Here is a 26,531-nt window from a genome sequence, read left to right as displayed (position 1 = left end):
ATAAACATGATTAGGAACAAATCTCCAAATCCTGGTACTGTCCATGGAGGTTGAAGTTGGATGGCAACTATAAAAGATAGGCGAGTTTTAACTCCTCTAAAACACACATAAGCAGCATTGATCAGTGTATGCTTTTTTGTGTTTGATATGCATTCAATCTGCATTTTTGAAACATACGTTTGTGATAAAACAAGACGTTGTTAACTTGTTCAAATCAAGCGCATATAGAAATACTTCTTGCAAACATGTCATTGCATCAATATGAAATTAAGTATTTCAACAGCTTTGACGTGCGTCACTCGCATTTAAATGGAAAAGCGCTCGAAAGAACAAACTGCAGAGCTACACAAATTAAATGCATGCAAAAAATATGCTCATTTGGTACACAATTTTTAATTTCACAGCAGTTTATATTATCGTTAATATTGCACCAGTCATATTATGCAGCGTTGTACAGATAATATATAGGCATTGACATCAGTCCCTGCCACATTGGAGCTTACAGTCTAAATTCCCTATTGCACACACACATACTAAGGTTCCTTTGCACTTTACTTACGTTAGAGATGCATTTTGAATGCATAATTTAAATGCTAGTGTGTACTTAGGCCTTAAAGGTATAGAACATCTGTCCCGTATTGATGATTTAAAGCTGTCAATGTTTTGTAATTGCAAAGTAACTGTTTACTAGTAAAAAAAAAATAATTGATGGATGATGACATAAAAAATGTTTTTGTTTATGGCAGTCATTGAAACGGTTAAAAATATGTCCACATGAGAGAATGGACTGGATATTGCTCTCTGTCCGGCTTATTGTTATTACAGGAAGAAAAAGGAGGAAAAGGACCCAGATGTTAAAGTGCTCATTGTGAGCACAGTCACAGTGACCTCGCTCTGCACTATTGATTCCTTTCTGTATGTGTCAGACCCCTCTTATGTCTCACTTCCAGCCTGAGGGTATAGTACTGAAAGCTTATACATGCCTGATCAAACAGCCTGCCCTCATATCCTCTCCTCCATAGATTATTAGCACATGGATGGTTTTAAATTCAAATTTGGTAAACCAACCAAAATGCTGAACTAATTTTACAGAATATTTATGGTAGCTACTCTAAGAATACCCACGTTTAGTTTGTTTCGACCACTATCACTTTTTTTTCCCGCATGTAATTAAAAGGGTTGTCATTGGGGTCTCTCCCTGGCATCCCAACTGTTTTTTAATGGCTATTCAATACATACCTCCCATGCCAGCAGCTTGAGTGCTGAGCCCAATAGAAGACCTCCAGAGATAAGGACTCAGCTCCGCCCCCTCTTCTTTGGTGCTGAGAAGCAGTTGCTATGACAGTGGAGGCATGCTGGGAATTGTAGTTCCACAACAGCTGGAAAAGTACAGATTACCTGATCTCGATCAAGGTTGTGATTTCCAACCTGCTATATGTATATGTTCAAAGGGGTAATTCAGTCTGTTACATTCGACTCAAAATAACAGTTTACTGTTTTAGTAAATAATGTATATCTGTTTATATGTGTTAAATTCACAGAAATGATGTTACTTTATATAAATTTACACACAATAAAGCTAATGGCACACAGGTGGTTTGTAGCAGCGATTTTAATTGCTGCTACAAATTGCTACTAGTTTGACACCATTATAATCAATGGAAATAAAGTAGTTTTTAACTCCATAGTATTAGTAGTAGTAGCAACTGTTACCCCCCTTAGATATTTTTGGATGGTTGCTGTGGATTTTTAGGTAATGTGTGGGCATAGAACACTAAGATACAGTGGGAGCTTTGCCTATCTGCCAGCTTCTCTAAGGACTGAACCTGTTAAAATGATCATATTGGCCAAAAATGATATAGGCCCCTGGGTGCACCGATGTTGGAGGTACATCTACTGTTAACCTGAATGAAAGTTGTATTCCCACTAGCAGATCAGTCCTATAATGGAGAGTCCAGTGTGTGTTAAACTGTGTAACAGACTCCATATCAGGCAGAGATGGGTGTGGTGCTTACTGGAGAGAAATGTGCACTATGTAATCGGAATGAAAGAAGAGGCGTTCTTGCTGACCTAGTCTCAGTATCAATAGAAATATTTGCGGATATTACACTTGGGATTTTTCTAACATTTCTTGGAGTCTAATAAGCTAAGTATTGGGAGAGTGAGCACGCTATTTATGTAAAAATATTCTTAGAATTGATGTATTTTGTGAGATTTTCCATAGCTGTGTTTGTAATGACAGATTCTAAAAATAAGAATCGGGGCAGAATAGTAAACAAGGACATTAGAATGTTCCTGTATTATTACATGAATGTTTTATAATTACTGTTTATACTTCATTTACAGTTTTCCGCATAGTTGTGGCTGAGTCACACTTCTGCTGTCCAGTTAGTGTCTAAATGCTGGTGCCTAGGATGGAGTAGGAGACGACTTTCCAGGGTTCAATGGCAGCAAATAATTTCTATATATATATTTTTTTTTGTCTTCTAATACAAGTGCAGTGCAAATATATAATTTACGAAGATGGTAATAGTTGAGTGTATCTAATATTGCTTGTTAGCATTATCAAACATTACCAGATTTTCACGTACTTTGTAAGGTTCCAGAAATGAAAGATCCTTCCATCCTCGTTTGCCCACAATCCAGTAGCATATATAACAAAACAATGTTCTGGACATGCTGTTACCGTCTAAATGAAGGATCAGACTTTCCTGCTTCGCTTACCTACAGGTGCTGTGTGTGATAAAGACTAAGGGGTAAATTTATCAAGCTACGGGTTTGAAAAAGTGGCGATGCTGCTTATAGCAACCGATCAGATTCTAGTTATGATTTTGTAGAATCATCATCATCTATTTATATAGCGCCACTAATTCCGCAGCGCTGTACAGAGAACTCATTCACATCCGCCCCTGCCCCATTGGAGCTTACAGTCTAAACACACACACACACGTTGCCTATCAGTATGTTTTTGGAGTGTGGGAGGAAACCCACGCAAACACGGGGAGAACAAACAAACTCTACTCAGATAAGGCCATGGTTGGGAATCGAACTCATGACCCCAAGCGCTGTAAGGCAGAAGTACTAACCACTAAGCCACCGTACCGTGTAATAAATTAATGATAACAAGAATATGATTGGTTGTTATGCGCAATATCTCTACTTTTTCAAACCCGCACCTTGATAAATTTACCCCTAAGTGTTTTTAGGGTGCAGGTGTATTTGTCACTTTTTTGCTGAATTCCTTCTACTGCCTGTCTTTGATGTAATTCTGTTATTTAGGGCAGAACGATCGTCAGCTCCTTCTACCTGAGCTTTGGTGTTTATCAATGGAGAGGGTTACCGTCAATTGTCAATACATTATACTACTCATCGGAGTTGCCCAGTTTCTGCTCTGTATAGTCACTTTGAAATGGGAATGCAACATCTGCAGATCCAGGTCAACCATAATATCACTGGGGGGTGTCTGAGATATAGATGTAGAATCACATTCATTTTAAAAGGCAGCTGCTGGGACAGGTTCTGTGTCCTCTTGTAGTAAATGCAAAACAAAACGTTATAAAACAACAAACATAAAATAGTTTCTAGAAAATTTTAGTTGTAATATGTAAATATTTCTACTGTGCACTGTACTGTTCTGTAGGGCATGCAGTACATGGTACACGTTTGTAATGTGACTTACCATTAAGAAGAGGGTGTGCCATAAGAGGATGTATAGGGAGAATGGTGTGCGGTTGTACATTTGTACCGGTATATGTAGACCGCAGATGTAAGTGGTATATGCAGAGTACAGTGACTAGATGGATCATTGGACTGCAGATTCACCTTCAGCACGGCCTTGTTCTGGACAATACTTTGAAACATACTTTCAGTTTTTCTATTTAATCATTATCTATTTATATAGCGCCACTAATTCCGCAGCGCTGCACAGAGAACTCGTTCACATCAGTCCCTGCCACATTGGAGTTTACAATCTAAATCACCTAACATACGCACACACAAACACAGACCAAGAGAGACTAAGGGCAATTTAATAGCAGGCAATTAATCTACCAGTATGTTTTTTTTTAGTGTGGGAGGAAACTGGAGCACCTGGAGGAAACCCATGCAAACACGGAGAGAACATACAAACTCCACACAGATAAGGCAATGGTCGGGAATCAAACTCATGACTCCAGTGTTAACCACTGAGCCACCATGCTGCCCACCTAACACAGAATGTCTTTATTTTTACTACTCTTTGTCTGAATTCTTGAACTAGATCCCCTCTCTAGCCTTAGGAACATGATTTTCAAGCTCTGCGCCAAGACCTCATCCAATAGTAGTACCTTTTTTTTTTTTTTTTACTGGACCCCAAATTATGTTTGAATAACTGCTTATAAGTATTGTTTATCAATTAAGTGTAGCATTGAATAAAATAAATGACAAAGAATAGAAGTTTTCAAACTAGTAAATGCTAATAATTAAACATTAATAATGTGTACTTACATTGCTAGTACATGCTGCCAACTTTTCAAATGTCTAAAGAGGGATCTTTTAAATTTCATATAAAAACAAAAATTGGCTTTAAAGGCCGCATCTGAAAGCAATGGCCTGATTATCCAATAGGCTGACTAGGCTGCAGCCTAGGGTGCAAGGCTTTATGGAGGGAGCAACATTTTTGGGCTTGCAAAATTGTGACAGGGTGAGGTACAAATTGATATTATTTTTTAGAATATAGGAGAATAGTTTTGCTCTAATGTAGAAAGAAAATATGAAACAAAAATGTAGTAAGGTTAGGACAATGGGGCAGATGCAATTTGCGAACAACACGGCTGCGCATTACTACCCTTACTACAGTAATTTCTCCGCTGATTTTTGTTTGCAGCTCTGTACCGCGTGGAGAAAAAAAATGAGTGGAGATTTTCTGTCAAATCCTGCGGCAGAATAACGCGGCTAATTGAATCTGCGGCAATATTCTCCTTGTACAGGCGCTTGAGGATACAAGTGTAGGAGAGACAAGGATGATTACGAGCGCAGAAATGGCAACCCTATGCCCCTGCACATCTTCACCCTTAGTAACGCTTGTTCTTGCTCACTTTCTGATTTTAATGAACTAAATGAGTGACAAACATTGCTGTGGCACTCTTAAAAAGTGGAGCCAGGTTTTGAAAACATAAACATTGTTGGGGTTTGGGTGAAGGAGGCTAGAATTTAAATCAAGGAGTTTGTTTTTATCTACAGGGTATTAGCCTGCACGTGAAAGGTAAGGGGGCACTACAAGTATATATCAGCCTACAGTGACCTGAATCCTTTATCAAGCCCTGCTGAAAACCATAAAGCATTAAAATACAGCATGGTTTCATTATTAATCCAGGAGCAGCAGCATCATCATCATCATTTATTTATATAGCGTCACTGATTCCGCAGCGCTGTACAGAGAACTCATTCACATCAGTCCCTGCCCCATTGGAGCTTACAGTCTAAATTCCCTAACATACACACATAGACAGACAGAGAGAGAGACAGACTAGGGTCAATTTTTTGATAGCAGCCAATTAACCTACCAGTATGTTTTTGGAGTGTGGGAGGAAACCGGAGCACCCGGAGGAAACACGCAAACACGGGGAGAACATACAAACTCCACACAGATAAGGCCATGGTTGGAAATTGAACTCCTGATCCCAGCGCTGTGAGGCAGAAGTGCTAACCATTGACACACCGTACTGTGTGTATGTATGTGTATATGAACATATATTAGAGAGGTGTCGATAATATACTGTATATATAATATTCCATACCTGGATGGAACTTCAGATATCTCGCATTGTATTTTAGAAAGTGCCAGCTATTGTTCTCTGTTAAAAAAACATTTCAGGCGGAAGATAGGCTGACTGCAGTGTCCTTTAAGTGGGAATAATGAGTGTGTTCTTTGTAGGAAATCTCTCCCACTTTACTTTACCTCCATTATCTTTGGGGATATTTTTAACATATATTAAGCGATTTGTTATTAGCCACTTCATAGAGCAGGCTAAACGTTTTATATAACACAAGGTTTAATGGTCCTTTAACAACCCTTGTCCTAGAGCACTTTGAATCTGTCAGACATTGGGTTGTGTGAGGGTCTGTGTTGGAATCCTCCTGTGTGCAAGTTGTAACATTTACCTTTTGTTGCTCTCCATTGTTACGCATCTGTAAAGAACGATGAGAGCTTTGTGTGTAGAATCCAGAGACTGGCGCCTACTGCTCCATGCAACAGTCATCAGCCTGAAAATCTACCTGCTTCAACTTGAGTTTATCCTCAGCAGCCTTACGGAAAGGTGATGTGACAACTGTATGCTCACTAAGCAGTACAGATACAGTATGAAACACAGAGGGGGTTATTTACTAACAGAGTACATATGTGCAAATACCAACAGCGATCTAATCAGGCAGTTGCACTAGATGGAAGCTAATTGCAGATTGATTCCTATTGGTTTGTATATTTTTTATTTTTATTTTTTTGGTGTTATTAACCCCTGGAGCACCTATTGACCATGTGAAGTTTGATGCAGTACCTGATCAGAACAGATATGGACTCCACTTAACCTAAGAAAATGCATAGAATTCGCAGCTAGGTGTTTGTAATATATTTATCAGGCCACTCGCATCCATGATTTAACCCCTCTACAGTTTTTGTGAATCTAGACTGTCCTGACAAATAAATTGATTCTGACCAGGGCCCTATCTATGTGGAGTTTGTATGTTGTCCCCATGTTTGTGTAGGTTTCTTCTGGGTGTTCCGTTTTGCTACCACACTCCAAACACATACTAATAGGGTAATTGGCTTGTGACAAAATTTCCCTGTGTGTGTGTCGCAGTGGTAGGGAATATAGATTGTAAGCTCTATTGGGGAAGGATCTTATGTGAATGATAAAATATTCTTTGTACAGTGCTGCATAATATATATATATATATATATATATATATATATATATATATATATATATATATATATATATATATATATATATATATATACACTATGTAAATAACAGCATAGTAGTAATAATATTTTTGTAACTTCTCTTCCTGTGTACATGTTCTCTGTGTTTAGCCCAGTTTGACCCACTTTGACATTGAAACTCATGGCAGCCCCCAATGAACTGATATAAGTCCGTATAAAATAACTTACATTTCCCTATTGGATGTGTAAGCTCTTAACTGATCATTTAAATGAAGTACTTTCAGTTTCATGGTCTTGGGCCATACACTTATGGTTAAAATCTAAAGCAGGGGCTATGGAGCTCCGCACACGTCCCTTAAGCCATTATTTGGCAGCCATGATGTAACGGATGAAAAGAAACGAAAAACATGCACTTGACATTTAAAAGAAAAAATGTAACTTTTGAACACTGAATACTGTTATCAAACAGGAAGAGTCCAATAAAGTATTTTTCATAAGTGTTATTTCCTGTTGAACCTTACCTGTTATGCATTGTAAAAAGGAGAATGTGATTGCAGAACTTCTTCCTGTATAAAAAGCAGTGACTGGCTTGGTTAGTGATGTAGCATCAGACTTTCCCTACATATGAACCAGCCATTCTGGAAAATTTAGCAAAATAAAATGTATGACTGGTTTTACATCTGTCTAGTCATTTTCACATATCCTGATTCACTTACCTTGATGCACAATGAGCAGCAATGCATATTTGAAAATCTGAATGTATAAATATAATGGGTGAATAACGATTAAAACATGAAGAAAAAAGACCCAAAAAGAAATTTCTTTTACTTTGCATTTGTTGTTCTTTTACGCTCGGGCAGGCAAAATAATATAGAATTGAGAAGCTAGTCGGTCAGATGTCTTTGGCATCCTTCGAAAATGACTTAAATACCAGCCATCATTATTTTGTTTTTAGGTACATTGGCTAAATAGCTCCTGGGATATGTCCAGCTCTGTGTTAGCTTTATACTTAACCTACTTTTGAAGGCAGTTGTCTGGGAGGGGGTCCGTCAAGGGGGCGTGGCCACGTGTGGAGCGCTGTTAGGCTCCGTCCCTGTCAATCTTAGGCATTTTTAGACAATCGCAGTAGGGGCGGGGCCACGATGCCACATTTAGCCCCGCCCCCACCATCTTCACCAACGGCGACAGCTGGATCCGGGATTTTTGCCTGCTCTCTCTGGAGTCTGGGAGAACTCCCAAAAATTTGTGAGTCTCCCGGATAGGCAACTATGGTTAACTTGTGGCCAGCTGTGTATTTATCGCCTAACAAACTTCAGTAGTCAACAATCATAACTGCATTACTGTCACAAATGCCCCCTCCCAACCACACACATACCTTAAACATTAAGTAAAGTCACAAGTGTGTGTGTCTATATATCTATATCTTATTAAAAGTTGTATGAGTGCTGGGTTGCTTGTACTTAACTAAATATGTTTGCCATGCTTTCTTTTACTCCTCCTCTGCAGGAGGTAGCTATGGTAGGGGATATGCTTCTCTAACCAGGCAGAGTTTGAGTGACCTCTTTGTAAACGCTGTGTCAAAAAATGTATTTGTTGATTCATACACAGGGGCAGGATCACTCATAGCACATTTAAATGTCTGCAGAAATTGCTTTGCGATCTGAGTATCAATTTTAAATAACTTTAAAGGGAGTTAAATTGGAAGTGGAAACACTCGTTAAAAATGTTATATTTATAGGCATGACCTGTGAAGGTTTACTGCCTCAGGGAAAAACTCTGTGTATTTAAAGTACATGTACACTTTCTATTAAGTGAAGTAATGTAAAACCTTTAGTTCCACATAAACATAGTTTCTAAATAGAATAGGGCACCTGTGTGGCTCCTGTAGCAATACATTCCACTTATAATTACTACTGTTTCTGCAGAACATTACATAAAAGGACTTAAACATTGTGGCAACTTGTGTTTTACTAGTACTGGGGTTTTCTCTTTTTATTTTTTTAAGCAATTTCTCCCCCTCCTGTGCTGTCGTCCTTGCACAGTTTCTTCTACTTGCATCACTCTTAGTAATTTATCACTGATATCTATCTGTGGACATTCTGATAAGTTGCTCCTCTGACCAGCCCTTATCCCCCCCTGCCCCCACAGATCACTAACAACTTTGCAAATCAGATGTTTGTGGCTTTGACACTTTTTGTACACTTTGCAGGGATAGTGACATATACTGTCAGAACCCAGGGATCATTGAGTATAGGTGCAGATTCTCCTCTGCTGAATTGAAACAGAATGGTTTTTGAGATAGAGATAGATAAGCTCTGTTGACCCAAGTGGTAGTACGTGTGTTCATCACTTAATCATACTTTAACATGGGCTTACATCTCATCTTGTTATCGCATGGTAATTTGGCTCTTAAAGCATTTACATGTACACTTTATTAGGCATTGTACACACAAACATTTATTTTAAGCAATTAATGCACCTTCTTAAAGCCCATTATATGTGCTTTGACACTGACAGTCCAAAAAGAAGTATAAGTGAATGGGCCTGTATACACCCACTCACACTTTTTGACAAGGCTTTGCTCCATATTTGTTTAAACATAGCTGTGGCGTATATAAGTGTTAACGCTCTGCAAAATACAAAGTGTCCTATTGGGTGCTTAAGAAGTGCATGATACACTATGCTGGAAGGAATTTTTTACGAAGGTTCATCAATGCTCTGTTAAAGTGAGGTACAAGGTTTTATCTACATTAATACCCCTTTTACAGAGAGGCATGGACCCGGGAATATCCAAGATTGTGCGTTTGTGTGAATGGGACAACCCGGGTCTGTGACCAGGGTTATTCTCTTGTTGTAGCTGGATATTTTGCGGTATGAAAGGTGTTCCCCGGATTATGCTACATGGGTTCTGTTAAAAGCAGCTCATTGCCGCTGCCATGTCATCTCTATGAGCCTCTGCTGTCCCCTTTTGATGACTCAACATGATAATGCAGGACAGACACTGGTCTGCTGTGACGGGTGGCGACCTGGGATATACCCGGGACCAGAGTACGGTGTATAGAGATGCAACTTGGGTTGAAACTGTGTTTATTATCCTGTGTCTGACCTGGGATTTTGGTGAGAAAAGGGGTATTAGTAGTTTGAACTGACTGTGAAAATAATACCGGACAGAAACCTTATGTTTCAATATTTTGTTTGAGAGATAAATGAAATCCCAGGAGCAATCGTCATATTCCTGTAAAATTTGGCCTGATCAGGTTTTTATATAGAGTTCAGAAAAAAATGAGGTGATTTATGGGATTAGTACACAACAAATGTTTGAAAGGGGAGGGTGCAGTATGGGAGCTTTGCCTTAAAAGACGAATCGCTTTTTCCCACTTTGTCTGGAGTCTACTCTCTGTAGGGTGGGGATTGTCCAGGAGCTTGGTAATACAGCTTTATTAGGGGTGTAGTTCACTTTAATGGTAGTGCTGCAAACACTTATGTAGTAAAAGCATCCATTGCTTGTATACCTGTGTGTTCTGCTACTTGTATACATTGGGGCATTTGCTGAGGTAAGAATCCACTTTTAGTGAAATTACAAGTTGATTCCTTATAGAAGTATCATTAAAACCTACAGTGCTCATATAAAACACATGTAAAAATGTATCATAGCACATATCCATAAAATAGTTCTTCAAGCTGAGCCCACCTCAAATTGTTGCCAGTGAATTGAAAGGTTGTATTCTCCTAAATATTGGTTCAGCCCACAAAATGGTGGCAATCACTGTGCACAATACCATTGTTTTTTGCTTTGCAAATCATGAATTTGATTTATTTAAATTCAGTGACAAATAAAATACCCCCTTCCCCCAACCCAATTGCTGTTTAAGCTCTTAGGAGCATATTCAATTGTTGGCGGTTTCCGCCGCGGAAAAACTATTACCGTTATTACGGTAATAGTAAGCCGGATTTCTCTGAGCCGCGAGCTGAAATCCAGCGAGAAATGTACCGTAATAACAGTGTTAACGCGCACTATTACCGTAATGACGGTAATAGTGCATGGGGATGCATTACTTTTCAACGCCAACAATTGAATATGCCCCTCTTAATGTCTTACTGCTCTATTGGTTACCAATCAAAAGGCAAAGTCAAGCTTAGACAAACAGTGCTTTCTGCACACTATATCTAAAACGTTGTAACTAAAACTTATTTTAAATATTACTGCATGCTTTTTTTTTTTTTTTTTTTAAGAAACATTGCTGCACTTTTTCATTATTGCCCTACTTTTGGAATTCCTTATTTATCAGACTTTACCGAGCAGAGCTCATATCTCCTGTGGCCAACAGCATTGTGTGTTCTGTATTGTGCCTGTTCATCAAACAACCAAACAGTGCAGCTCCACAGCATTGTGAATTTCGACATTACGACTTGCATTATGAATTTCAAATCTACACAAGTCCATATAATGAATCTAATAGTGTTGCCACCAGTAATCGTTTAACAATTGCTATGGGAACCAGGCTCTTTTGAGTTTTGGCATTCAAGTCTTGACCTTCAGTTTAGATTGTATAATTTGCAGCTACCAAGTACACAATGGCACTGCCCAGCCACGCTCGTCATTCTTTAGACTGACTATTAGTTGATTACGCAACTGGTATTATCCAGATTTACTTCTGTCTAATTAAAAGTGTAGGAAACATGCTGGGGTGTTTATTAAAGTTTTCTATTGATCATTTAGGTAAGAAATGGATGTCAAACCTAAGAGTCAGCCAATCTTTGTGTATCGGGGTGAGTGGTTAAGTAGTAGCTGGAGATATGCAGCAGGCCTCTCTGCCAGTTGTTTGGACCTTTGACTTATTACAGCAGACTTTTGTTTAACTCTGCACCTCTGGGCACCAAATGGGGGAGGTTGCAAGGCCTGACCACAGTGCTAGTGCTTTGTATTTCAGGCCAGTTGAATGCCTGGGAAGATGGATGGATTCTGCCCTTTCCCATGAATGGCAGTGATATCTTGTAGGGTGAGAACGCCTGCTTATTTCCATGAATGGGGGTGGTTGTGGATGAATAGATAGCGCTAGCTGTAGTCATTGTGCTTTAGGGTTAGTCCATGTCCCCAGGAGAAGTCATTGATGTCGGTTTGCAGTCTATAAAATCGTCCCCAGGCTGTGTGTATAATGACACTCTATATACAATCATCTTGGTCATTGCCGCTGTTCTCAATAGAAGTATATCTTTGTATTCTTCACTCTGTCTCTGCCCTGGATACATGTAGTTACGTGACAGTAATTATGTTAATTTGTGTTGTTATCTGCTGCTATCGTACCGTACCACTTTCCATGATCTCGTAACTTCCCAGGAGAGGCTCTGCTGTCTGTGTTCAGGGGGAGCAGCTGTTTCCCGGCAGTCTCTACATGCTTGTGGGACAGTCAGGGAGTGGAGGAACCTGGGTAATGCAAATGATGGGTTAATCTCCCTCCATGGGGTGGGAGAGCTTTTCCTTTGCTATTCTATTCAAAAAGGAACAAAGGGATGTGATCGCTGCAAAGAGGACAGAGCTTCAGCTTTGCTGATCATTCTGAATTTGGACCCTTGCTGATGGTTGAGGCTGAAATTGAACCGTCTAGCTTTGTGCATCATTTTCAGTTCTGGAGTACTGGTTCCTGGTCACACAGTTGGAGTTTGTAGGCACAGAAGGTGCAGTTGGGTGATCCTCTTAAAGCACCCTGGAGGTAAGTATGGCACATATAGTGGGACCTATATTTTGCCTTGGATGGCTGTTGGGTGCACAAGCCTTAGCAGGTCGTCTTAATTCCAGGGCATTTATCTCCAGACTGCAGGATGCAATTATCACTTGAGTGGTTTGACATGGAAGCATATAAGTAACTGGCTCACATGCTGTAAATAATACCCCTGTAAGCCTCCGACACATTACGTAAAATCCCCTGTCAATCTTTGTGCTACCATTTCTGTAACTAACTATACTGAAATTGATTATAGCTAATGTGGATATTTGCAGTTAGTAGTCTTTATTCCAGTGCTGGGTATGTTTGTCAATTAGACTGATGAAGATGGAGGTTTATGTAATTGTTCATAATGTTCTATAGCGTGTCCCTACAATGAGAATAATATATGTATAAGTGATACGTTTGATTGTCTTGGATCCTCTATTATAGATTCTTTTGTTACTGTAGGAATCTAGCTCCCGACTCTCTTTCCCAATAAAAAAACAAACAAAAGAAAAGCCATACTTTAGGTGTTGGCCTCATGTTCTCACATTCTCTGTTAAGTCATTGGTTGTTTGCAGACTCCAATACATAGACAAAAGACAACACTGACAGCTAATTCTCAGTATTACAATATTCTTCTTACACAACATAAAGTGACTTCCACAGATACACTTCATAATGGCTGGAGAGATAGATATAAATTGAGGGACTAGTTTAGCATGGTTTTGAACTCAAACTTGATATTTTTGTTTTGTATTCATTAAAATTAGTGTTTTATTTTGATGTTATGGCTTATGGATTTCAGTGTTAACAATATTTTGCTTTTTTCTGTATATTTTAGTTTAAGTTGTGTACTTTGGAAATATTGTTTTTGTTATGCTTCTTAAATCTCTGCATAAATAACATGTCTAGTGTTATTCAGTATGTAAACAGGTAATAGTTTATTACATTTATTAGAACCTTTATATGAAACACCGATGCAGGTTCCCGATTAATTCACAAAATCTAAGCCTTCTGCAGATACAATGAAACTGCCATAGTACCATTGGTCCTGGTGTGTACACTTTTGTTTGCATCAAATGTATGTTGATAATATGTTTACTTTATCATATTCTTCTGTTTTACCGTAATGTCACATTTTTCCCACCCTCCATTCAATCTTAGTGATGAAACACCCACTCCCTTTAACATTCCCCCCCCCCTCATTCCTTACTTGCATCAGCTGATGTGCAGCCCCTCCTATTAACATGTTAACATATTAACATATTAGACCGAACTGGACTGAATGCATTCTATACACTGGGAATCTCCTGGCTTCCTGTCAGAACCAGTGACAACAATGCATCCTATCCGCTGGGTATCTCTTTGCTTTACTGTAATAATCACAATCAATGCCCAGAAATAGTGACAGGGGCCATCTGCCAGAAGGTACACCACTGAAAGATTATGGTAGTAGTTTGAAAAGCATCGGTGGACAAGTGGACTTGATTCTGTCCATTTCCGCTCTATAGAATACTGCAATTGAAAGGGCAGCTTTTGCATGATGGATGGATGTGTGTTTTTGAATATAAATAATAAGTAGTTAATATTATAATCTTATTTACCTAGTATGTATTAAGGGGTTAGTAAGTCTGCTTGCAGAGATCACCTTTGAGATCTGCCATTGTTTGCTGTCATTTGTCCATAATCCCTTTACCTTTTCCCAGAGCTCTCCTGCCTGTCTTCTACAGGTGTGAGAACTCGCAATACAATAGCGTGGGGGTGTAGCCTAGTGGGAAAATTACGTGTGATGTTATTTGGAGTGGTGTATTGTATTATTTGGTGGGTGTGGCCATGTCCAAAAAGGACCAAAAATTTGTCTGTACGCCTGCAGAGGGGGGGGGGGGGGGGGGGCTATGAACAAAGTGCACAGCACACAGCATGTACAAAAGAAATATATGTAATTTATATAATATTTATAATAAATAAAATTATATATTATTGTTATTAATAATAATAATAATAATAATAATAATAATAATACTATTATTCCCATGTGCTAGGCACTAAAAGCATAGAATATTTGTGAGGATACAATCCCACCAATCCCATTCAGTGTGATAATACCTTAGAGACATACAATATGCAATAAAGTTAGACTATAGAGGTTGAGCAGTGTGTTTATCCAGAGTATTCTTTTTACATTGATACTACAAATTGTATTCAATATTATGCTGTTTTAGTTTTAAGAATCCAGAAAATAGTGCCAGTCTTAATCTATTTATTTAATTTATTTAGTGCTTAACATGAGTTTTGGCAGATTGGTTGTCTGCCTGTTTTGCTGTCAGGCTTATGTTTATACTGGCACAGTGTTGAAAAAGCTGCGCTGGCAGCGTTCTTGCAGGAAACTTCTGCACATGTTCTTTATATCTACAGGACTTGTCCAGGGACAGCTGCTTATCTTCTACTTGAAGCCCAGTCTTGGAATCCTATTACAGGGCTTACTTTGGGTTTTATGCCTCCTGCTCACCCCTATGCAGGGTCTCGGGAGATAAGCTGCCTTGTAATAAAGAGATTTTCAGTGCATTAAATTTACCTCCCATGAGGTCTGTCTGTTGCTGTCAGACTTGTGTTGTGTTTATAGTTGGTGTCTCGCTGCGTGGTATGAACTCGTAGCAGAGCATATTGATGGGATTGCCTTCCAATCATTATAACTAGTCTAGGTTAAGCAATGCTGTGATCTGTCAAAGCAGCATCCTCCTACCCCTCCTTAGTCATATATTTATATATTCATTGTATTCTTTAACCTGTTTCATTGGAATTCTTGTTTTTTTTGTTTTGTTCTTTTTTCTGTTTTTTTTAAATTCATTATTAGGCCTATATATTTAAATATTATTAATATTGGTATTAGTAGCTTTAGTAATTTGCTGGTGCTATATAAATGATCATGATGATGATCATTCTATTTATAAAGGGCTGAGAAATATTAGGTAGAGCTGCTCTTTGAGGGGATCATGACACATATTACATAGAAAGACATGAAAACGTACAAAGTAATAAGTATGAGGAACACTTTATACATAAGGTAGCAGAATAACGATTATGTTAAGGAAACTATATATTCTGTTTTTTGAAAGCACATAGACATAGCTGAATGTTATTTAAATGTACAAATACACACCTATTCCATTCTGTCTCTCCTATCACCCCCCCACACTCCCACTTGCATGACTTCACCCACGCTGCCTCCAACGTTTGGAACTACCTGCCCCACCTGACCAAACTCGTACCCAACCTCCAATCTTTCAAGCATTCCTTCAAAACTTACTTCTTTACCCCTGTCCCCCCCCCCCCCCCACCATCCAAAGACCACTCCCTTCTTATGCTCCACTTGTCCAATCTACTTGTTTCCCACGACCCCCATGGCCTCTAGAATGTTCGCTCTCTACGCCCAGTTTCCTGTTCTCGCACCCTTGTCCTCTTGTAAATGTTTCTTTATGAGGTGAGTTGTGTCTTCTGCTATTGTTTGTTCCTTTGCTCCAATATTTGTATTTTATGTCTTGTGTATTGCTGACTGCACAGACCTGGGGAATCTGTGGTGTCTCATAAGTAAATGATGATGATGATAATGATGAAGTAGTCTCCTATAGAAAATCTTCACTCAGTGACTCTGATCCTTATGTGCACCTGTCCACAATGGATGCAGCTATTTTGTGAACTTTAATGAAAATGCAGTCTATCTGTTCAATAAGAACGAGGCACAAAGTGGCACTAATGTCACTAGTGTTTAGTAATTTGATAACCTGAATATTCATTTGATTGACTGCATCCATTGTGTGTGTGTGTAGACGAGAGGTTCACTTTCAGCCCACACCCAATATGTCTGATCATATATATACTCTCCTAGTCATATCCTTCCACTTGTAAATTCTGTCAATGGTATCCTGCCCCTTTCTTTACCCTACTGTGTTGTGTGAGCTATTCTTTATGTCCGTCCTTGTGTTTTCTAGGAGACATAACTCAGAAGGGATATGAGAAGAAGAGAGCTAAGCTCCTGGCTCGCTACATTCCACTCATCCAAGGTACCTTACTAATGCGCATCTATGAGAAGGGAGGGGAAAGTCTGGTCCTGCCGCCTGTTTTTTCTAGTCACAGAATAATACTTTGCATATTGTGAAATAGTGCTCAAAAGTGAAAATGTAATTTGTGTGCGAAGAGGCTTCCGTCCAAAGAGAAAACTGTGTGTAGCGGGCTCTCATGTGCCACTTTATGCTTGCTCAGCACATGTTTTACTTTTACTACAGAGGCAAACACAGGATTTTAGAAGGGGAGAAACTTATCTAAAATAAAATGGTAGTATGGAAATTATAACTAGGGGTAAACACAAGTGCCCGTTTCCCCTTTTTTTTGAGAAATTATCAATCTCAAATTTTATGCACAGCATACAAACAATAAGTATATGTATGCATCAGTGGGTAAGTATACACACACACACTCACTACTGCCCTAGTGTAATCTACTCTACAACGTGCAATACTTATGACCGGTGTCAGAGCCCATTCAAGCTGTTTATTTGAGTAATACTGTTCGGAGCTTCTTTTTTTTAGGGGGGGGGGGGGGGAGAAATTTTTAAAACACGGTTTCTTGACTTTGATAATAGTTTAGGAAATCACCAGGGACTCTGCTACCAAATTCACAAATGACTGTGTAGTGATTTGCTGTACTTCACGTTCTATGCATATATTATCAAGCTTGGAAGAGCAGAATTGTAAAACAAAAGAGTAAAACATGAAATTGAAGAGAAATGCTAATTAATGGCATAACATTTTCACATGCAGATGGGACGTTCATTGTTGGACTAGACCCATCATGAGCTAAGTCTGTAATGGTTAGAATGCAGAGCACATCACTAAATCAAGTTCTAAGAGCCCACTGTATAATTAGGGCTCGTCGGTGATTCCAGGCGGAGGGGCCTACTATATAATGCTGGCCTACCAATGACTCCAAATTTAGGGGCCCTCTGTATCATGTAGGGCCTACTAGTGAATCTAGTTTCAGAGGCCTATCAGTGTTGTAGGGGCCCGCTGTATAATTGAGTGCCCAATGGTGAATCAAATTGTAGGGGCCCATAGTATAATGAAGAGACCAATGGTGAATTCAGCTGTAGGGGCCTACTGTGTAATAAAGGGCCCAATCAGTGAATCCGGTTGTAAAAGTCCACTGTAGAGTTGAACATATGGAGCATACAATAGAACACATTTGAAAGTCTAAACTCAAACCTGCAGCATAGACATAGTTGGCTAATTGTTTTCATTGTGTCAAATCTTGTGCCCACATATGGGTCCACTGATAACTGTAATAATAGCAATAGTGTGACCTTGGTTAGCATAACCAAAATAAATAAAAATAAATAAAATAAATTGCATGGCGACTGTGTAGTAAATAAGTGAAGCAGATTATTTTAATAGATTATGGAACAGTGATAGTACAGTACTCCCTCTTTATATCACTCGTTCGTAATGCTAACCTCGGGTATATTCTCAGTACAAAAGTGCATTGAAATGTGTTCCATTATAATACTGCCCTCTCTAGAACACCAGTTTTGGCCTGTATTTTAAGCTAGCATTAGGGAGCAGTGTATTTTATTTCTGATACTCGCCAGATAGGTTACAGTGAAACTAGCTTGTGTCTACTGTTCTCTGGTCAATTTTGTTTCCCAGACAGTTCTGGGCGTTTAGTTGCTGAATAAGGGATTTCTGCTGAGCTGTGTTCCCCGGCCCAGTGTATCCGAGCCAAACTAAGCAGGACTCCTCTCCTCTACTTAAACCAAGCCAGATGAGCAGAGCTGGTTCTCCCCAATGTTTGGAAGAACGGTGTCAAAATTGTTAATGGTCATTAGGTGCATATGCAAAATGTGTTGCTTACTGTATTTGTTTATAGTTAATGGATATATTTTATGTGATCCACTGTAGTCCAAGGTCCCCACAGTGGAAACAGTAGGTTTTCTTAGTAAGCGTATCCTGTGTTCAGCACATCATAGTAAATTTGTGAGGAATACATACATTTTATATTTGAAATCCTATTATTTCCTACCAGGGGTAGATCCTTCACTGCAAACAGAGGGCAAACTCACGGGCTTGTCACAAGTTACAACATCCACAAATAAGCAGCAAAGGTCTCGTTCCACCAGCTCACGGGATGAGAGATTTCGATCTGGTTAGTGTTCATACACAAAAGATGTGGGACCTTGTGCATGCTTATTGTTTTGGAAGCTTAAAGGACATCTAAACCCCAAAATTGAAATGTTAATATATGAATCGCAAAGGTAAAGTATATCATTCAGTCTTTCCACTGGCTCTTTGGAGGTGGTTGTAGGTGTTTGTGATGCAAGTGATTTAAAATATAAATAATTTATTTTGACAAACCTCTTGTAATCTGCCTGACTTGGTACTCAAAAAGGACAAAAAGCTGAAATGACAATGCATAACATATAGCATGTTAATTGTGCTTGATGTGACATACATCAGTCTCTTACCTTGTGTCTGTAGAGATAAGCTCTGTTACTTAGGAGATCAGTGAGCCAATCATACAACCACTGGCTTCTGAGCTACGCTCTTAAACTATGCAAAATTGTATTTACATTTTGTGGTTCCTTAAGCATGTTCATTATGCCTCGCCTATGCTTTCAGTAAACAGCTATTGTTACTATTTACTTGTCTTTCTCAAATGTCTCCATCTCTAAACCAACTTCTTGTCTCGTGCAGATGTTCACACAGAAGCTGTACAAGCAGCTTTGGCCAAATACAAAGAGAGAAAAATGCCCATGCCTTCTAAAAGACGCTCTGCTCTCGTCCAGTCTTCTGTAGAGACCTACACCCCACCAGGTAACTATAGTTATATGCTCTCTAGCCCAACACTGACCGGAGGAAGAATACAAAGCACCATGTCTGCTTACTGATTTGTTTTGTCCTGATGTGTCCCGTTACTGGTGAAGTTGGTCTCAACCATACAATAATGCATTTAGTTTCCCATTCCTGAATGGATTGTTTGAGTTCATTTGGTCCTTTAATGTATTATCCATTATACAATAATCATTGTTATTTAGCTGTCGTGGTTATTTTGCTCACAGACACCTCGTCAGCTTCGGAGGATGAGGGCTCATTGCTCCGTCAGGGACGCATCACATCCACGCCGCTCCAAGGTCATTCCAGCGTAGAGCCCTGGATTAGCAGAGTAACCCAGGGCTCCTCCACCTCATCATCAGCATCCTCCACCTCATCCCACCCAGGAGCCAAGACTGCTGCCTCCAACAGTTGCCCTGTCATCGCAGCTGCCACCATGCTGGCAGACCTCATGGCACATGCCCAGATAGGTCAGTATCAGGGCATGTGCTGCCAATTCTTATGGAATAGAGTAGCACTGTAATATTGGCAGGAAAGACTGATGGCAGACTGCCAAAATAGCAGTTGGTACATGTCATGGCACAATGTTACGGATCCTGGCATGCATAAATGTTGTTATGATTAGACATTGTTTTCTAAGACACTTCTATGAAAGCTGCAAACCTTCCAATGTGAAATAAGTGATAGCGTTAACTATCGGAGGAAGTTGTATTTACTAATATTATGTCATGGCAGTGAACAGACAGAGGTATTTGATAATTGGGTGACGACATAAGGTTTCACACTATGATCAGAACCATGTGTCATTTCTTCATCCTGATAACCAGAGAGTCTTTCTGCGCCACCTGACGTGACTACCGGACTTCTAGGAAACACTCATCATGAGCGTCCACAGGTGGCATCTGTTCGCGGAGTGCCACGGGGGTTCAACAGCAGCATATTAGAAACAGCAGATGGTGCGTTTGTATTAAATGCTTTGAGTAGACATGCTAACAATGAAATGTACAGCGTGGTCTTCACACTTGCATTCCTCCCTGCTAGGTGTACCAGTGAACAGCAGAGTCTCTTCCAAAATCCAGCAGCTTCTAAATACCCTAAAAAGGCCAAAGCGTCCACCACTCAGAGAGTTCTTTGTGGACGATTTTGAAGAGCTTCTGGAAGGTAAAAGAGGAAATTGGTTATATGGTCGTGTTTTTTTGTTTGTTTTGTTTTGTTTCTGTGATTGAGTAATTACTCCTCATACTGAACTACTATCCTGTCACATTGTGTAGTTCAGCAGCCAGACCCCAACCAGCCAAAACCTGAAGGAACAGAAATGGCATTGCTCAAAGGAGAACCCCTAGGAGTTGTATCTAACTGGCCTCCTTCGTTGCTGACTGCTCTGCATCGTTGGGGAACTACGCAACCCAAAGCACCATGTCTTACCTCATTGGACACCACTGGGAAAGCATTGTACACACTCACCTATGGTAAAAAGCTCACATTTTGTCTGTGTTTTTGGTTGTCCACAGAGGACTATCAGAATATTGCGTTTTGTTAGCTGGATTCAGGCACCACTGAAACCTTAGGATTCAGCGAATCAAATCCCAAGTTTCCCGCTGTTTTGGTGATTTTAAAATGCAGTTCTCACAGAAACTAAATTTTGAGATATTTGAATATTATGCCCTCAGGCTTAATTTGAATATGCAAATTAGGGATCAAGTCTGGTTCTTGTGTGTGGCTTAATCATTTTTGTTAAATGATTTGGTATTCAGCCAAAATATGAAATGTGGAATTTATTCATCCTTGGGTAGAATGCAGTCGATTATTTTGTTTATGCAATATATGTCATTTCATAGATTGTATTACTGGGATATATAGACAGTGGACAACTGTGAATACATTTCTTTCATATACTAGAAAACATTCTCAACACTTTATGGAAATTCCATGGCCACCACGTTGTATCTGAAAATGAATCTGTCACCAGAAGGTTCATATTGGTTATATACTGTGCTAGGCACTTGTTTCACAAAGACTTTCTTTTTCTACTTATTTCCGTTTTATGTGTCACGATCATCTCCTTTTCCAGTGTTTGAAACAGAAGGTGGCCACTGTTAAGTGATTGGGAAAAATGACAAAAGTTACGTCTGCTTTAAATGCTATAAAAATTCCGTTTTTATCTCCAGCCACCTTGACCTCACCAGCTTTATTTTAATTTTTTAAAGTGACCATTACAAATTTAAAGAGACCATCATTCACTAGCTGTAATGATGTACTGGAACCTGGGTGTTATCTAGGACTGCCTTGTTCACATATATGTCTCTACAATCTTACATATTTGATTTTTCTTCTAATTTTTTTTTTTTTTTTTTTAAATTAGGCAAATTGTGGAGTCGGAGTGTTAAACTAGCATACACTCTCTTAAACAAGCTGACCAGCAAGAGTGAGTCTCTTCTTAAACCAGGAGACAGGGTGGGTACAGACACTGTGAAGATATCTAGCCTGTACAGGAAGAGCATTGTTAAGAGATTAGATCATCACCTTGGCAAATTGCTATATTTTACTACAGTTTGACCAAGTGATACTTGAAACGTAATACAGCGGGTTCCCTTGGTGTAAGAGTGGTACATTGCATGCGAGCCAGTGACCATGTCGTGATCAGTTCACATACTGCTGCCTGGAGTACAATGGCTTTAGAACATACAGCAATTGTATTTTACTTTTTTCCAGGGGCCCATCCGACCCTTTCAAAGGAAGGGTAAATCTTAAATACAATTTGCTTTATATAAAAGAGCTACTAATAGCATTCAGATAAATGTTACAATAGTCTGGCAAAACTGAAGATCTAGGACAGTGGATTCCAAACTTTTTCAGTTCAAGGCACCCCTAGGGTCTCCAAAAATTTTTCAAGGCACCCCTAATCCAAAATAATTACCAAGTAGTCCCCCGCCTTGCTTACCACTGGCCCTGGCCAAGGCACCCCTGTGAGATCTCCCAGGGAGCCTAGGTGCAGAGTTTGGGAACCGCTGATCTAGTATATAAATTCATTCTGGAAAACGTTTTTTCATATGTGCAGCATGCTTCCTATCTAATCCTATTGAAGGACTCTGCAATCAATTGCTTTTAGCCAGAAGATCACTGATGATAAAACAATAGCTTGCACTCAACTGCACTGTAAATGTAGTTGATTTGTCCGCATCTCTTGATCTGTGAAGGTATGGGAACCTTTACATAGCTATCCGTAAATGTTCTAAGTAGCTTTTATACAAGGCAGCTAGTATTTTAGCTTAAGTAGCCATTTAAGGAGAGCAAATCTCTTGTGTAAAGCAAATGAGATTACCTAGCTAAAAAAATTCCACGGTCTTATTTACTACATTTGCAATCTGCTACAAAATTAAAATTGCATGGGTGTATTATATTCTAACTTAATAAATAATAGTGAGCTAATTTGTTATAGTAAACTAATAAGCTGAACAGTAATACAGTCATCAGCTGTAATTTTGCACCAGATTTCACTATGGACCCTTAAATGAGTCTATATATTGTGTTTTGTGCATAAGAAACAAAATGTTATCCACGAAGAGAGAGGTTTCTTATATACTATGTTTGAAATTTTTTATCTGTAGATATTATTCCATGAGTGTTCATTTTTTTTTTTTCTTTTTTATTGTCAATCATATTCGCAGGTGGCTCTCGTATTTCCCAACAGTGACCCGGTTATGTTTATGGTAGCTTTTTATGGGTGTCTCCTTTCAGACCTTATTCCTGTGCCCATTGAAGTGCCACTAACTAGAAAGGTAAGTTATGCTGCCATCAGAGCAATACGATGTGCTGCCCAGTTGTTCACACTTTACTCTTCTGCAGGATGCAGGCAGCCAGCAAATCGGCTTCCTCCTGGGTAGTTGCGGGGTGTCCCTGGCACTTACCACAGATGCCTGCCAAAAAGGACTGCCCAAAGCTCAGACAGGAGACGTGGTGACATTCAAAGGTGAACATCAACTCCTCATCCGACAGGAAACCTGTTCCATCCCGTGTTCTGTGGGACAGTAATTACACAATGCTCTAATAAAAATATATGGTGATACACTCCCTAATGTAAATTATATGGTTCTTGGAAGTCACAGACGAGGTCTGTGTCCTAAAAGAACAATGCTGTAGATCACTGAAACCCAAGGTGACTCTATATCTGCAGTCATTTATAGTAAGAGGGATGTTATTCATTTTAATAAACAAGTTTTCCTGAACACTGAAGTGCTTGCCCAGACCTCGCTCTTTATACAGAGATTGTCTGCAGGAGTTTATACATATATTAATGTGAACTGCAAATTGCAAAATTCTCTTCTCCACAAGCCATAGATCCCAGATGTGACACTAGTCTTGTAAGTTTTATGTCTCTTTTAAGAGGTGGATCTATTTATTTGTAGCATATATCCATTAGGTGGAGTTGGGTGTGTGCTGAACTCCTCTTCTTTCTCAGGTTGGCCTCGTCTGGCATGGTTCGTTATTGATGGAAAGCACTTAATGAAGCCTCCCAAAGATTGGCATCCACATATCCGAGATGCTAGCAATGATCCAGCTTATATTGAGGTACAGCACTAAAATGTTCTATAGCTCCTGTTTAAATTGTATCCCTGAAACTCCCATTCATTTATTGCTGTCCGGCACAGGAAATATGAACATGACTCTTACCGTGCACCAGTTAGTCCTCTAGCAGTTGCATTACAATATAACCAAGCTGTTTACTGGGGTTCACTGGCCTTTACCAGCAATCTAGCAGTATTTTTCCCAAGAGGCTTAGGAAAAAAAAAAATGTTGAATCATGATCATTCAGCATAAAGATATTATAAGCCGTTATAATGTCCTCTTATAAACAAGTACTGCTGTATGAGGAGATTTTTATTCTTGCGACCCCTTCAGAATTTGACAGATCTATTTTTTTACAACCTATTATTCACTTTCTTGCTGCCTTCTGGTTGATAAAATAATACATATATGTATTCAAAAGCGAGGAGTCCAATAAAAAGTGCTCGGAAATAGTCATGGAAGACACTTCTTTCTACAATGAAGATGATTAAATCTGTGTGCTTGTTTGCGAAGGATCAGGGTAGAACGTATACATCTCCAGAGACACTTGATCTACTTTGTGCCTGGATTAGACGACCCATTCATTGGCATGCACCCTCCTATGATGTGTTACCAGTAGATACAAAGTTATCATGAGAGATGCACACTCCATTCCCCTGTATACAGGAGCCCGGTCACTGCCCTGGGGTAACCTGCAGACTGTGTGGAAGCTTTGTTGTGTGCAGTGCTCGGAGGGCGCAGCTATGTGAACACCATTATATAACTTGGTTTCTGAGAAAGGGATCTTTTCTTTTTGAGTTGCTTGTTTTGCATTGGGTGCTACACTGGGAATTCACATTCTATTCCTCTATTTGTTGGCTTATATATTGGCATCAGACTCACAAGATGTATAAGTCTGTTATGGATTAATTCCAAGCACTTTATATCAGATCCCTTTCCTCCTTATTGACTGTGGTTGTGCTGGGAGAGAGATACGTACGAGAGCTCCTGGAATTCAATAGTGTTCTTGCAAAACTATTTGGCACCTATATTTTATTGTACATTGTCAAGGTGTTTGCTTGTGATTTGGGGACGTCAGCTGAGATGTATCCGTTACATTTAGAGAGATTTCTTTCACATCCCTTATTTTCCACAAAAGAAATTTGCAGGCGGTCAAAATTACTGTTGGTTTTTTAACTCTATTGCCACAATGGTGGAACTTGGTGCAAAATAGATACTGCTGCAGAAAACCTGGTAGGTTTAAAGTGGAGCTGTCACCGGGTTCTCTAGTGGATGGATTAAGCTCACATGGGAGATAGTGCTTTATCCAGTGCTCTATGCTCTCTCCCCAGCAGGCTTCTTCTAGTTTGTACAGCTGTAGAGAAAGCTGGCCTGGGAACAAGCACAGGAGTCCAGCATCCAGAGTCTGTGCCCATGTAAAGCTGTCAGACTGTACTATCTAGAGAATGCTGCCCTGCACCCAGACCAGCATTCTCTAAATGTCACAACTCTACAGCGAGGAAGGATGGCCAAGAGAGAGCATAAAAGACTGAATACAATTCTTTTGTGGGCCTTTGTGTTTTCGTGTGTGTTGTGTGTTTTGTTTTTTGTTTTTTTGCCTTAGTACATAGGTACAATACTCTATACTAACACAGAGGACCTGGTGACAGGTTATCTATGTCTTCAGCCATAAGGAGGGGTATCTTCTATAAAATCAGCTTGTTCCAATCCGGTCACCACACTACACTACGACCAAGAATGGATTTTCTAGTAGACATTATTAATTTATGCTATGAAAATGTTTCAAACATAAGAATAATTTTCTCTTCTCTTAATACTTTGTTTATCACTTTTTTCTGCAGTACAAAACCAGCAAAGAGGGCAGCACCATGGGGGTCACAGTGTCTCAGTCCGATATGTTGGCTCATTGTCACGCACTGACACAAGCATGCGGCTATTCAGAAGGTCAGTGTGCATGGATCAGCTTAGATGAGGATTTCAGGTTCTTTAACAGCATCTAGTATAAGAACTCATTCCCTGTGTTACAAGGGTTAAGGACTGCCTTAGGATACTTTTTGAGTATAGGGACTACAATACCTCTGGGTTTATTTATGGAAAAATTCTAATACAGTAACTGATTATTTAACACTGAATCTCCTATCGGTGTGTAACAAAAAATTATGTTGGCATCAAGAGTCCCACTGTTTAGCCTTGTGATTGCTGCACACAGTGTTAAAATGCTGCTTGTTAGAAGTGCCAGTTTTTCTTCGTTATTAAAGGCCAGTTCTGTGACATCATATAGTGACATCACCAGTACACACCCAGGAATGAGCAGAGGAGATTTTACACATTCATACAAAAAACTGAAGTTGATCTAGTCCTTCATATGGAAATGATTTACTTATATTAAGAGTTCAATTTGTTTATTATAATAAATAATATATAATGGCTTTCGAATTTATCCACCACATAATC

General features: G+C 39.3%; 1 protein-coding gene across 3 annotated transcripts in view; it reads left to right on the top strand.

The window, feature by feature from the left end:
• Positions 1–26,531, top strand: part of DIP2A (disco interacting protein 2 homolog A) — a 47,435-nt gene that overhangs the window by 7,844 nt on the left and 13,060 nt on the right. For 2 of the 3 annotated variants that reach the window (XM_075180440.1, XM_075180441.1), the window contains exons 2-13: positions 16,620–16,691; positions 18,706–18,825; positions 19,374–19,493; positions 19,739–19,981; positions 20,339–20,467; positions 20,553–20,672; positions 20,783–20,980; positions 21,874–21,965; positions 23,180–23,290; positions 23,358–23,481; positions 23,971–24,080; positions 25,919–26,021. In XM_075180440.1, the coding sequence (XP_075036541.1) occupies positions 16,620–16,691; positions 18,706–18,825; positions 19,374–19,493; positions 19,739–19,981; positions 20,339–20,467; positions 20,553–20,672; positions 20,783–20,980; positions 21,874–21,965; positions 23,180–23,290; positions 23,358–23,481; positions 23,971–24,080; positions 25,919–26,021 (1,542 nt within the window). The remainder of the gene's footprint in view (positions 1–16,619; positions 16,692–18,705; positions 18,826–19,373; positions 19,494–19,738; positions 19,982–20,338; positions 20,468–20,552; positions 20,673–20,782; positions 20,981–21,873; positions 21,966–23,179; positions 23,291–23,357; positions 23,482–23,970; positions 24,081–25,918; positions 26,022–26,531) is intronic. The other variant, XM_075180442.1, reaches the window with a different exon arrangement.

The sequence above is a fragment of the Mixophyes fleayi genome, chromosome 7 (genome assembly GCF_038048845.1).
Source record: "Mixophyes fleayi isolate aMixFle1 chromosome 7, aMixFle1.hap1, whole genome shotgun sequence".
In the NCBI taxonomy this organism is placed as follows: domain Eukaryota; kingdom Metazoa; phylum Chordata; class Amphibia; order Anura; family Limnodynastidae; genus Mixophyes; species Mixophyes fleayi.
This window is presented reverse-complemented; position numbering and strand designations above follow the sequence as displayed.